General features: G+C 35.4%; 1 protein-coding gene across 1 annotated transcript in view; it reads right to left on the bottom strand.

Moving 5' to 3' along the window:
* The window catches only part of VWDE (von Willebrand factor D and EGF domains), a 78,175-nt gene that overhangs the window by 28,986 nt on the left and 34,091 nt on the right, over positions 1-15,098 (bottom strand). Inside the window, 6 exon segments of the mRNA XM_032401316.1 lie at positions 3,305-3,524; positions 4,379-4,629; positions 6,587-6,701; positions 8,520-8,624; positions 8,749-8,904; positions 12,657-12,793. Of these exon segments, the coding sequence (XP_032257207.1) occupies positions 3,305-3,524; positions 4,379-4,629; positions 6,587-6,701; positions 8,520-8,624; positions 8,749-8,904; positions 12,657-12,793 (984 nt within the window).

Genomic DNA, 15,098 nt, shown 5'->3' with positions numbered 1-15,098 from the left:
CACTCCAATCTGAAGCACAAAGTGACATATTTTTCATCAAAATGGGGTCTTATTCACTTAATGATACCAAAATATGGTTCTTTGATACTGTTTTCTATAATTAACTTCTCTCTTTTAAGCTTTTAAAAGGTTGATATCCACCAATTTTTGTCTTCCTTTCCCTTAGTGTTCTCTTTGGGCAATTTCATCCATGACGGATGACCCTAAAAACTGTATCTTTCACTTAATCTTCCCTCCTGAGCTCCACTTGGAGTCACCTCAGTCTCCATGTATCCATACTGAATTCATTCTTTCCCTTCCCAAACCACTTCTTCCTTAGATGTCGTGTGTGTCGTGTGTCTTAGTCAGCTCAGCCTACCATAATGAAATACCATAGACTGAGTGTCCTAAACAACAGGAATTTATTTTCCTACCATTCTGGAGGGTAGCAAGTTCAAGATCAAGATGCAGGCCCATTCGGTTCCTGGTGAGCATCTCTTCCTGGCCACCTTCTCCTGTATCCTCATGATTTACTGCATAGCAATGCAAATACCAATTCTACACACCCATTTGCCTAAACCGAGCACATGGAACTTAGTAACACTCTTTCCCTCTCCATGCTAATCCCAATCAGTGACCACAGACCATCTACTTGCTTCTTTAGTGTTTTTTTCAACCACTACCTCCTCATCCAAGGTCAGAATATCTTCATGTCTTTCCTATTTATTTGTAATATTGCCGTAGCTTTTCTTCCCACCTTCAGATTTGCACAGTTCCTTACCCATAAGTGGTCCATCCTCCATACTGCTCGAGTAGACTTCTCAGATGTAAATCATATTATGTTTCTCATGGTTTCTCAGTGATCTGGCCACTGGCTAGGTCTCTAGCTTTAACCATTGTAGCAGTCCCTCTTACCTCTATATTTTAAGCATGCTTAATTATTCATAGTGCCCAAGTGTGCTGTGATGTTACAAGCCTCTCCACCTTTGTTCATGATGTTTCTTCTGCCTAGAAAGCTTTTCTCTCCTTGACTGGATACATCAGAGTTAGCTGTAATGACACTTGCTTTTTAAAAACTTTTCATTATCCCTCCAGGTAGATGTGATTCCCTGTGTAGTATTCCTACTATTCTCTCTAGGCACTTCTATCAACAGGCACAGAACACCATATTGAACTATGGTGATTACATGTCAGACCCCCCGGTATTACACTCAAACCTATTAGGTCAGAAGGCACGTATTATGTATTTTTGCACCCGCCACATCCTGCTTAGTGCATGACACTTAACGAATATATACTGAATGAATACATGAGTAAAGAGATAATAGAACTGTGAGATTTGGATTAATTAAATGGAGCAAAAAACATTTCAGAAAATAGGGACTTTTACCATGACATATTTTCCCATCACCATAAAATCCTTTTGGACATGCACCACAATGATGGGAGCCAAAGGTATTGAGACACTCTGCTCCTGGAAAGCAAGGCCTGGATTCACACTCATCAACATCTTCCTGGCAATTTTTGCCTAAACAAAATATAGATCGAGAGTTCAAATTATTTATTTTGAAAAACATTAGATGTCCCATTAAGTGCTCATTATTTGATTTCTTTTACTTGAGGATATTTTACTTTTACTTTCCTAAAGATATCTTTACTTCTTTTACATTAAGGTATGTCCTACAAACTCCAGAAAAGCTGTCATATATTAAGAGGAATGTACTAATTTTAAAATTTACAACAGAGTTAAACATAGTCATTAATTAGATCCTATTTAACATTAAACAAGACCCTGCAAGTACATAAGATTTTCCCTATAAAAAAGAAGACAAAAAGGCCATTAATATTTTAAGGAAAAAATTTTACCATATTACAGCTGCAATTTTTACTTTGTTAAAAAAAACTCAGGAAATTGTTAAAAAGTTATTAGAATGGTTGCCTGCTCAGTTTAAGGACAACTTAGTGCAGTTATTGCATTAGCTGTGAAAATCCATGAAAACTTTATAGCGTGCTAGGAAAAGTTAGTCTTTCCTCAGTAAAATTTTTTGAGATCGTGTTGCTCTCTGAAATGTGTAAAAACTTATTTGAATGAATATATTCAGTCATTTACTCATTAGAGTAAAATCCATGAAACAATCAACATTTGAATTCTTTCAACTTTAGTCTGTAGCACAACAGTCCCAAATGATAAAATTTTTTATTTTATTTTAAGATTTTATTTATTTATTTGAGAGACTGAGCAGGAGGAGGGGCAGAAGGGGAGGGAGAAGGACAAGCCTACTCCTCGTGGAGCCCAGAGCCTATGCGGGGTTCTATCTCAAGACCCTGAGATCATGACCTGAGCTGAAATCAATAGTCGCACACTTAACTGACTGAGCCATCCAGGTGGCCCTAAAATTTTTATTTTAAAATGCCGAGAGAATTAGAAGACACCTAAATATCCTGCCTAGTTCCATTATAATGTTAAAATAGATGCCTTCAGGGCGCCTGGGTGGCTCAGTCGTTAAGCATCTGCCTTCGGCTCAGGTCATGATCTCAGGGTCCTGGGATCGAGCCCCGCATCGGGCTCCCTGCTCAGCGGGAAGCCTGCTTCTCCCTCTCCCACTCCCCCTGCTTGTGTTCCCTCTCTCGCTGTGTCTCTCTGTGTCAAATAAATAAAATCTTAAAAAAATAAAAAAATAAATAAAATAAAATAGATGCCTTCAAGGAAAACATATCAGCTCAATAATTGCATATTTACTTATTTAACATTTATATCTATTTAAATTGGAGGAAATATTGGTACGACTTATCAAAAGCCTTGGGAAATTAAAAGTTGTCATTCATACACTTAGTTGAGGTTTCTAGAATCAGATATTTTAGGATAATTAACGAGTTAGCAAATTCCATTTGATTTCAACTCTAACTTTATATCATGATCTTTTTAAATGATAACCTTTCTTAAATGATAATTTTTACATTTCCCATGGCAAATTTCTTCATTATTCCATATTATATTTCAATAGAACACATTTAAATATATTTCTACCTACCAAATTTAGACAGAAATGTTTAGGAACCTGCAAAATACAATATAGACATAGAATATTGCCATTAAAATTATAAAAATGGGCAAAATTATAAGAGTATATGTAAGTAATATACAATAATAAAAGGATATGGGTAGCAAATATATATGTGATGACTTACTAGGCTTTTTAAATGCATATTAAAATCTTTAGGACCATACACTTGCTTGAGTAATCTGTAGATTACTTGGAAAGCCAAAGAACTCTCCTTTCATCTGTTCACATACTAATTTCATTCGTGAAGAACCAAAACTTACCTTTGAGTTCAGGCGGACATACACAAGAATAACTGGGAAATCCACTAATACATCTGCCAAGGCCACAGGGGTTTGCATGGCACTCACTGACATTCACTTCACAGAGACCCCCCTGAAAGCCAGGCAGGCAGACGCACAGGTACATTCCACTTCCTGGAGGGAATTTCCTATCTGACACACATGATCCACCATTCAAGCAATCACAAGACTTCACAGTCACCTCCAAAAGAAACAAAAAGTAAATGCCTTACTTTTCAATAAAATTAGCGTCAGTTTATGCCCCAGAAATTGTGATAGGCATGTATATTTATGTGCGAGTAAGAGCAGATCACAAGTTTTGCAAAAAAAAAAATATATATATATATATATATAAATATTTAATGTAAAAGAGTATTTTAAAAGATTTAATAAAGTAATTACGCCAACTTTCAAGAGCATAGCCAAAATATAAATGCTGGGGATAATTTTTAAAAATGTTACAAGATGATCGATCAATTTCTATAATGCATGCAGCACAAAAAATCCGTAAGGTGTAAAGCAGTTAGTCAGTCACCTGAGTTATCCCAAAATACAGAGAGTAAACAGTCACTTGAATTATGTGGTTAACATGACATAGTACATAATTGCACTTCATACCATTACTTCTGTATGAGTGTGTCCCAAATGTCGAGTGAATATAGTGCACAAAAAAGAGTATTAATAGCTCATGACTGATAATATCAAAAGAATAGCCAATAAAAAACGACTTTACTTGAAGGAAAAGGGTATAATTATCAATCTTAGGTTGAGCATAGGTCTTTCAGAGAGGCAGACATGAATGCATTCTTTAGCCTTATCATAGTTAAGCACAGGCGAAAATGACCTAGGAATTAGTCATTTAGATCCGTGCTCTAGACTTGAGACTGTCCCTCAGATTTTAAATTCTGACAAAAACAGCATTTTGGCAGTTTAGTTTTCCATGAAATGTTGAATAATTTAGTTCCTCCTTACAAATTAAGAATTATATTTCAAGTTTAAAATAGATACCGATATTGCTAATTAATTCAGTGGCATTTATGTAATGATAAATATTACCATAATTGTGACTCTCGTCTCAGCACTGCAGTCGTCGTCAAAATGTAAAGTGAATTGCTGTGGAGTTTGGGACTCTGTTTTCCATGTAAGAAGTCCTGTAGAGGAAACATTTGCTCCCTCAGGACCTGAGTCCAAGGTAAAATGGATGTCAGAACCTTCGGGATCCAAGGCCGTGAACTGGTACACAAAGTTCTCCCCCAAAAATGTCTGTAATTTGTCTTGAGGTATTTGAATCACTGGGGGTTGGTTGTCTGCCACAGAGAAAACATTTACTTTGTACTTGTGTAGGAAAAAAAAAAAAAAAAAGGAAAAGTATGATACCGAGAACGACCGAGAATGCCCACGGGAACATTCTGATGAAGTTCGAACTCTGCTAACACTTCCATTACCTACCTTGGCTCTTTTTTTTTTTTTACATTCAGAATAAATTCAATTGCATTCTTAGAAAATGTAAAAGTAACTGACAGGTGCAAGACTTGAAACTTTGCTACTTTGAGAGTGTAAAAAGCACTTTGAACAGAGCATAAAATACATAAACACATTTGCATTTCCCAAACTGAATGCCTCTCCTTTCCTATCTGAAATTACTTCTCGATGTTGACCAACTCAACTGCTTGCTCTTTCACTCTCTCTTCTTCGTCCTCTACCCTTTCCAGCTTTACTTTCCTCCTCGACACCTTTTTTTCTTTATTTCTCCTTTATTCTCCATGACTGGACTGTTCATTTGACTCCCCTGACTTTTCCTCACTGTACCTGTCTCCCCAGTTGTAACTGGGGTCCATGGAGTCACGGCAATCCTCTGCTCCTCAGAGGTCTTCCCTGCTGCCAAACTCACTTGCTGGAATGCTGGTTATTTCAGAGGACAGAGAGGGCTCCCTTTGTGCTCAAGTAATGCTTTAAAACATCTTTTTATATTGTCACATTAAAAAATGTCCCCCTTCCTTGCCAACTGGCTTAACAGAAAGAATAGCCTTTTTCACTGTGCTGGGCACAAACACACTCCGCTTGCATCAACAAAGCACTGATGCCAAGAGAATGTAGTCCTGGCTCCCGTTCTGCCCTCATATATCTTTATACAATTTACTGATTTTAATTTCCTCACCCCTCAATATGAGAAACTTGGGACAGATGGTATTTCCAGACCCCTTGTATCCTTGAACACTGTAAATCTATGATGAGTCAGTTATACCCAAGCCATTAAAAACATAGACATCAATTCAGAAGTTATAGTGTGTTTCCCTTGTCTCCTGCACTAAATTCTTCTCCAAATTTTCATTGTTTTCCCATAACACCCCGTGAGTCTTGCACCTGAGCAATGAATCATCTGACAAATGGTCTAACACAGTCATGAAATTTGTATATACAGTAATATATATAGTGATGTTACAAAGCACAGTATAAATACAAGGTTTTATGACTCAGATAAAATTACATGGGGATGGGGGCAGGGAATAATTACATCTTGTTGTATTTTATGATGCCTGGTCTTTTGACTGAGGAAAGAGAATGAAGAAATATCTATGTGGAATTACATATAGCTGTACTTAAGGAAGTGAAAAAATTAGATGGTACATGACTATGATGTGGAGTGCTTTTTCGGGTGGGACTAAGTATCCAGACATTGTCTGGACCACTATTATATTCATGGAGTCACAGAATACTGGGGCTGGAAGGCTCTTAATAGATTACTGAGTCCAGATAATCTTACTTAACAGGTGATGAATGCATGGCCTCTGGAATTTAAATAGCTAAATGTCTTGTCACAAAACTAAAAAGAAGTAAGGCTAAGAATAGGATATAGAGCTTTGGTCTCAAAGTAATATTCTCTTTCCACCCACCAACCTTTACTAATGGACATTTGACATTTTATGTACTTACATAGTACTTGAGAGCCCATTTTGTTAGTAGCTATTTGACTTGTACAAACTGTGTGTAACTGAATTAACCATTCCCATTTCTTCCATTAATAATTCACATTTGCTTTCAGTAAAAAATATTAAAGTGAAAATCCCATACCCTATTGTAGTATAATTGTAGAAATTACATAAAATAACATTTCATCTTATATTACATTCAAGCAAAGTAAATCATGCAGTTAGGAAAGATACTAAATTAAACACAGTGTTCATCTTTTATGTAACTCATGGTTTAAAATCACTTAAAAATATCTTGTAGAGAAAATATTTGGATTAATAAAGACTAACTTACTTTCTAAAAATGACCAAGTAAATTTTGAAATTTTTGGTCTAAAAATCAAACAAGGGCTGGTAGTATTTTTATCTCCTTCAATGTAGCAGAGTCCATCAATAATGCAAACATTTTCCTAACGGAAATTTTAAAAAGAGAAAAACAATTAAGATGTCGTTATACTTAGTGTTTAGGAAAAAAATGTATATAGAAAGCTAGCACCATATATGTTGGTGACTCCAATGAAAGCATATTATAAGTCTGTTTTGGTTAGGAAACATTTTTTCATGTGTCCTAATCATAAATGTATGTTAGAAAACAGATCATTTCCTTTTTGTGTAAATGCCTGTGGAACTGACCAATATGGAGGGAATAAGAAAATACATACAGCTTTATCTCTGTGTAGAATTATAGCTTATAAATAACATGGAACAAAAACTGTCTTTTCTTCTTTTTTGTTTGTTTGTTTGTTTTGTTTTGTTTTACTGCTAACTCAGGCTGGAAATACTCTATTAATAAAGACATGAAACAATTTTTCCCCTGCTCATCTTACAGAAACACATTAGTTTGTAGCTATTTTCCCTTGCTCTAGGAGACCACTATGTCCTCTGAACATGGTGAAACTGAACCAGAACCATGATGTAATTATCCATACTTGACAATGGTTATCCTTATACAAAATAGTAGAAAGAGAGGCTGATCCGCAAAGAAATAATGTTAAATGTAGCAATCATTTTCAACCTGGGAAGAAGACCAAATTTTGTTCAGCATATATAAACTTTGCCCAAATCTCCTCTAATGTCACTTAGGACAGGACACAAAAATAAGAACAGAATAGCCCCAACAATATAAAACAATTGTGAATTATAACATTTTAAAAGTACTTATTGTAAGACATGTGGAAATGGAGAATTTAGGGGAAAGTAAAAATCAAACGTTTCAGAAACAGAAACTTCTTATTGATATGATCTAATTGCTAATCTCAAAGGAAGAAAGATTTAAAATTTAAAATAATAATACTTTAAATTTTTATCTACAAAAATATTATTTGATATTCTTCTCAGTTTTGAAGAGCCAAGTAATATTAGATCCATGGTATCTATTACATCAGCCAAGTGGCATGTGAGAAAGACCTGCTGATAAACCCAACAGACTGGACCTCGATGAAGAAGGTGTGGCTGTGAGGATTCAGCCCTGGTTGGGCCGTTCTGTAATCCCTCCAGTGGTAGAGATTTGCAAGAATCAATGAACTCAGTTGCCACAAAAAAAAAAAACAAAAAAAACAAAAAACAACAACAAAAACAAAAAAAACCCTCCTTGTAAAAGTGCTAGCCTTATACATTTTACAAGCTCCATCCAAATGCATGCCCCTAGTTACAAAGAAGATTGGGTAACTGTGGTAACTGACATGTTACTGGAAAGTCATTATTACTATTTAAAAAGGAATATATGTAGGAGTTAAAAATCAATCTGAACCTCCTTTTTTGAATTTTTTTTTGAGAAATAAACAACCGGGCGCCTGGGTGGCTCAGTTGGTTAAGCAACTGCCTTCGGCTCAAGTCATGATCCTGGAGTCCCGGGATCGAGTCCCGCATCGGGCTCCCTGCTCGGCAGGGAGTCTGCTTCTCCCTCTGACCCTCCTCCCTCTCATGCTCTCTGTCTCTCACTCTCTCTCTCTCAAATAAATAAATAAAATCTTTAAAAAAAAAAAAAAAAGAAATAAACAACCTGCCACTTCAAACCATAAAAGGTAGAAACCTTCTCCTTGCCATTTCAACAAGAGTTACAGGGGAGTAACAATTTTAGTTACCTGTATATAAACTTGAGAAAGGCTTTTCTCTATTAGTATTTCTGATATGAAGGTGAAAAAACTAATATGCCATTAATATGCCAATAGCATGGGAAATGAAAATACCTAGCATGTAAATGTGAAAATAAGTGAAAAGATGCATACCTTTATAGTGCACAAGTCCTTCCCATTGAGACCACAAACTTGACAAGCTCCATCATATATGATCATTATTTTGGGATTACTGAACCTATAACCATCATTAGATACCTATAAGATATAGTTTTATAATAAGATAATTTATTCTAAATGTAGCTTCATAAATTCATTATGAAATTTTAATATATAAATATTTACTCTGTTTATAAATATGAGAATATCTTTTCTTTTTTACCTTTAATTGCCACTTTACAATTGGTTTCTCCCCCATCAGATTCATGGTATCAGACTGTTGAACATCAGGGGGCAGCTGACAATCAATAGTTCTGCTATTTTCAAAAACAGGATGCGTGTAGACAGCTTTTCCAAGGACCCATTTACTGTTATTATACTAAAGGCATAATGAGAAGGCAATTAACTTCTGTTTAATTATGGAAATTCCTTGCTAGTAAATTACGTATAATCAAAATATAAATTTTAAAATGCATGCCTGGTATATGGAATATATAATGAAGTAATAAAAGTGACATCAACATTGAATTTTATCCAGAATAATGAAAACCATACACACTTTAATTTGATGTAAACTGCTTCTAATGCCTCATGCATTCCTTGTGGGTTCAAATCAAAGAAGTTACCAATATTGGTCATATATAATGAATCACTATGTAATGAGTTTTATAACAAGAGGAAACACATTTGACTATGTAGTTGACACACAGTGGATTGATTTCCTGCCCAGAAACTCATTTCTCCTGCAAAAGCTCCTAACCTTCTACTTCAACTTGAAATTGCTCTTTCTGTCTGGTTCCCAGAACCCTCTCATGTTCTCATATGACCCATCTTCCTGACTACACGTAACTGCTCCGGAGGTGGATCTAAGCTGACCCAATGCTTTGATTACTTGGACTATTTTAACTTGTACCAGAGAGCACGTTGGGCCAGTCTGCTTCTGGTGGCTTGAGGTGAAAGACACAAAGTTATGGAGCTGTGGGTGGCTATGTTTTTCACTATGTGGGGAAAGCTAGTATCTAGTAAAAGGGAAAAATGAAGCCCACAGAGAAAAAAAGAACTGAGACAGATAAACACACACACATACAAAACGCAGACATATTGAGTTTTCATGTGTTCAAGTCCCAAGTTCAAGTTATTCCTGAGAATTCAGCAATTACATTCTAATCCTGATTCTGTGAAAGAAGTACTGTCCTCATAGTAAATACCATTTTTCTCAAGGTAGTTCAAATGAATTTATGTAACTTAAAACTTAATTCTAACCAGTTTACTCTATTAAATAACTCAGTGGCATATCATACTTAACCTACACTTAAAGGATTATTTTTCAGTATTAAAATGCATTGGTGTCTAAAGAGGAAAAGCCAGAATAATTTTCTGGGTACTGGTAACTACATAGAAAACTAAAAGGACATATTTTATTAATAATATTTTGATTTACATTTTTTTAAAATTTATGACTGTAGAATGCTTTCAACTGCTCAGAAATGGGCAAGGAGAATGCTGATGCTTCCATACCGAGGGTCAGTAGGAGATGGAAAAGAAGGCTCATGCTCATCTGTGGCCAGCAGAAACTATCTTGTTAAGATTTGATGACTGAAGAGTAGGCCACAGTAGAAATCTCCACGTTTAAGGGGATGTGTACAGTCTGGCCCAACAGATAGGTCAGTTCAGTGGTCCCCCTCCAGTGGAGGGGGTCTTGACAATGATGTCTCGGGGTAGTCACGATATGGACTCTTAGATGGATACAGGGCTTTGTGTATTGAAACGAGACTCCAGCCAATAACTGGAAATACAGAAATCATTTCCACCCATGTCTGGAGAAGCCTACCCCAAATAAGAAATAAACAGAGTTCTGTTTATTTTCCATTCATCAGTATTTTGTATCTATATGTGCTGAGGACTTTCTGATGAAAAAAGATCACAGAGGGAAAGACAGACAAATAAAATAATTTTAAGATTGCTGTAACCAAGATTCAAATAAAGCTTAATGAGAGAGAAAGAACCCACTGACTGTAGCACAGTCAAGGGAGGTTTCTCTTCCTGAAAGTAGAAGAGGAGACTGCCATTTGGACACTGGGAGGAGAAATGGAGAGAGTGCTATTCAGCCTTGGCTGGAGGGAATAGCAAGTGAGAGGCAGGGATGCATGGGATAGTATGAGATTTTAGTAGAGCATATGCAGGAGGTTCAAGTTTGCAAAAATGTCAGACAAGAGCTGGATCACAAAGAGCCATTCATTTCTAGGATAGCTACTTGGATTTAATCCTGTAAGTATTTAAAAACTGGATTCTGTAAAGTCCTGGCTGCTTTTCAAGGGGGGGAGGGAGTGAAAGAAAGGATTGGGTGCTTGCATCTCTAGATAAAAACTTGTTTAAAATTACTGCTGCAAAAGTAGAAAAGAACATCTATAATATGCTACCTTTCATGCAAAAAGAAGAGATTTATCTGTTCCTTTGTGCAAAAGAAATGCAGTAAGGATAAACCACAAAATAATGAGAGTGGATACCTTCAGGGGATAGATGGAAATGGGATGGAAAGAAAGGGTAATGGACAGAGTGGTAGAGATGATAAGACAGTGACATTTCTCTGTGTGTACTTTTTGTATGGCGCAAACTCTCAGAACCATGATAATATTTTGTATACTTTCCAAATAAGTAAATAACTAAAATCAACCAGAGTGTGGAGGGAATTCAAAGTGGAAGACAAATATTTAAAAATAAACCGAATTGTATTACAAATAATATCCTGAACAGGGTGCTAAAGAAAATAGCTAATCTAAGTTTGGTTTGGTCTAGTGAACATAGATGTTTCTTTCTGTAGTTCCGTATAGTGTCTTAGAGAATTTCATAGTGTGCTCTTTATCAGATGTTTAAAAAAAGAAAGTAGTATTAGAATAAATATCACAGCAAATAATATATCTGAAAGTAAGTACAAAGTGTACTTTCTCAAATCTCTTGGCAAATCACTTAATGGTAGTGTGATGTATGATTTATTCTGCCACCAACAAGGTATTGTCTACTCTCTTGAGTAATACTGAAGTGAATAAAATTATACATATATTCCATTTTCTATTGTGTGTCTTATTATTTCATTGGGATTAAAATATTTCATGGTTATTTAGAAAAGCTTTACTCAAAAAATCTAGAAATAAGCGTACTTTTCTTGTACAATGATTTGATAAAGACAGATACAAAAGTTATTTCCTGGGGCGCCTGGGTGGCTCAGTCATTGGGCATCTGCCTTCGGTTTAGGTCATAATCCCAGGGTCCTGGGATCGAGCTCCGCATCGGGCTCCCTGCTCAGCAGGAAGCCTGCTTCTCTCTCTCCCACTCCCCCTGCTTGTGATCCCTCTCTCACTATGTCTCTCTTTGTCAAATAAATAAATAAAATCTTTATTAAAAAAAAAGTTATTTCCTCCTTAAATTCTCAATCTCAGGATCATATTTGGCTTTAACAATTTAGAGAAAAAATAAAAAGAAAGCTAAAATGTCATTTGCTGTTTTAAGTTTTAGGTTATCCAAAGGTACTTTCAAAGAATGGTCCTTAAAATAAAAATCCACTTGAATAAAGAAAAGGAAGACCATATAAATAATCATCAAAATAAGGTATAATTTGATATGCCAGTGTTCAAACTGAGTGATCTTGTCTGTTGTTTGTGGCCTGAAGAAAGAAAAACACTATTTTCTGTTTGATATCCATAGTAAGGGAAATATAAAGGATAAGTGCAATTAATCTTCAACTTTTTGTTTTGTAAAGGGAATTGTTCATATCCCTGTGCCCCATAAGTCATACAGACTGTCTTGGATAAAAATGATCTCCATTCTCTGTAGTTTTACATTTCAATAAATACAGAAGCTTGCATATCAAGCTTAATATTATTTTAATTTTTTACTATGACCGGAATAGTGAACCAATACTACAATAAAAATTATATAAAATAGTTTAATAGAATTAACAAATAAGGAAGAAGCTTTAAGGTCAAGCAACTTAACCATCTTCCTATTGAGCTCTCTGTGGATATGACATCCTTTGGGATTATGTTACTAATTGATAGACCAAATTAATCCAAGATAAAAGTAATCTGAATAACTCATAAACTTAATTGTTTTTCAACACTAAAATTAACATACCTGCAGTTTAGTAACTTCACATTTAATTGAAGGTGATTCTTTGAAGTCTTGACCAAACACTCTCACTGTCATACAATTATATTTTCGAATATTACAGAATCCAGCATTCTCAAGTTCTATAATTTCAGGAGCCTTGTCTTTGGAAAGAATGATAAAACAAAATGGACAAATTTTCTTTAATTCCAGAAAAATAAACTAATTATTTTCAAGGTCCAAATTAAAAGCATATGGAAAATAATATTTTGAAGTCTACTCCAAATATTAGTGAATTAACTAAACTATTAAATATATATATATTTTAAAGATTTTCTTTATTTATTTGACAGAGAGAGAGAGAGAGTACAAGCAGGGGGGGAGCGGCAGGGAGAGGGAGAAGCAGGCTTCCCGCTGAGCAGGCAGCCCGATATGGGGCTCCATCCCAGGACCCTGGGATCATGACCTGAGCCAAAGACAGACACTTAACCGACTGAGCCACTCACACGCCCCGGAACTATTAAATATTAAGAGTAATCTGGTGTTAAGTGTGACCCACCATCAAACCAATAAAAATAGCATTAAAGATACTACCAATACCTAAATATACAGGTTTAATTAATGTTTTAATAATGTTTAATACCAATTATTTACAAGTATTAAGAAATTACTACTACAATGGCCTGTGTTTTGTTCTTGCCATTTTGGTTTGTGCCCTAGAAATGGATTATAGCAAAAATACTTTTGTAATAAAATAGTGTAATTAGCAATGTCATGTATTAAAATTTTTAAAAATTTTTAAACAGTAGAAGAGTTATCAAAATTTCATGAAACTGTTATTAATGTTTTTATGTATTATTGCTCTATCCTACATGCCACCACAATCTTAGGTGCACTCTCAATCATTGGAGAAAAAAATTCTCCTAGCAGTCAGAGTTAACTGACCTTCATATAGTCATATCTCTGATTCTGGTCTTGGTAAGATAACACATTATCTGTATCAGCAAGATCTGGCTGTCAAAATAGATAAATGCAGCATATAAAAGTAATTGAGTCCTCTAAGTATTGGCAAAATCTAAGTGAATATAACTTTACCAGCAGTGGAATATAAGATCATAAATTGTGTACTCAGAACCCTAAAAATGTTTGTGAAAATTAAAAATATATATTTGTTAGTTTACTCTTTCATATTCAACAAATGTTTACTGAGCAATTTCTATTTTTCTGGTGTTATTGTAGGTACTGGGGATATATGAACAGAATAAAGTTCCCGCCTTCATATAACTTACATTCTAATACAGGAGGACAAAAAATAAACAAGTGAAAAATAAATATAAAGTGTATCGCATAAATGTTTTCAAGACTATGGAGAAAACATATATATTAACTATATGAAGGGACATAAAGACTATGGGGTTGTGTGAAGAAAACCACTTTATTTTGAATGACCATGGAAGATGTCTCTGATAATAATGACATTTGAAGAGAGAAGAGAAGGAAGTCCATCATGAGGATATGTGTTGAAAGAACGCTCCAGTGGGAGGGAAAGTAAATGCAAAGGTTTGGCCTCTTTGAGAAACAGCAAAGTAGCCACTTAAGAACACTGGGGAGAGAATGATAGATGAAATTCAGTGAGAGAGGAGACTCCGATTGCATAGGGTCTTCTAGGCTGTGGTAGGGAATGTAAATTTTACTTTGGAAGAAGATGGGGGAGTCATTAGAGGATTTAAGCAGGAGTCCTATGATATCACTATCATTTCAAAGGGATCACTTTAGCTGCTGCATGGAGAATAAACTTTGAGAGAATCTATAATAATCCAGGTGAGAGATAATGGTGGCATGGCCTAAGTTGTAGCAGGGAAAGAGGTGAAAGTCTTTGAAGCTACAGATGGATTTGCTACTAATAGATTAAGCCTGAGGCATGAAAAAAAGAGGAAAAGTCAAAATGACTACAAGTTTTTAATGTGAAAAGTTAGAGTGAAGTTTGCATTTACTGAGATGGCAAAGTCTGCAGATGGAAAAGGGCGGGATGGTGGGGGTAGAAGGAAAATCAGGAGTTACTGGTTTAATGGCTAATGAAATGAAATTGATTTTTTAAAAAAGATTTTGTTTATTTATTTGAGAGAGAGAACAAGAGCAGGGGAGTGGGCAGAGGGAGAGGGAGAAGCAGGCTCCCCGCTGAGCAGGGAGCCCCATGTGGGACTGGATACCACAACCCTGAGATCATGACCTGAGCTGAAGGCAGATGCTTAACCGAATGAATGAGCTGCCCAGGTGCCCCTCAAATTGATTTTTTAAAATTTCTTTCTCTTATATATTGAGATATAATATTTTGCACTATGTAGGTGAAATAGAGAAAAAAATAAGCAAATTGGTATAATTAGCAGAATATTAGAAACACAGTATCCAAAAAATACTAAATTTGAGTTCTAGAAAAAACAATTATTCTCTACAACTGGAGGGACAAGC

This window comes from Phoca vitulina, unplaced genomic scaffold (assembly GCF_004348235.1).
Source record: "Phoca vitulina isolate PV1807 unplaced genomic scaffold, GSC_HSeal_1.0 scaffold4, whole genome shotgun sequence".
NCBI lineage: Eukaryota > Metazoa > Chordata > Mammalia > Carnivora > Phocidae > Phoca > Phoca vitulina.
Note: the sequence above shows the minus strand (reverse complement) of the source record. Positions and strands in the feature narration are given on the sequence as shown.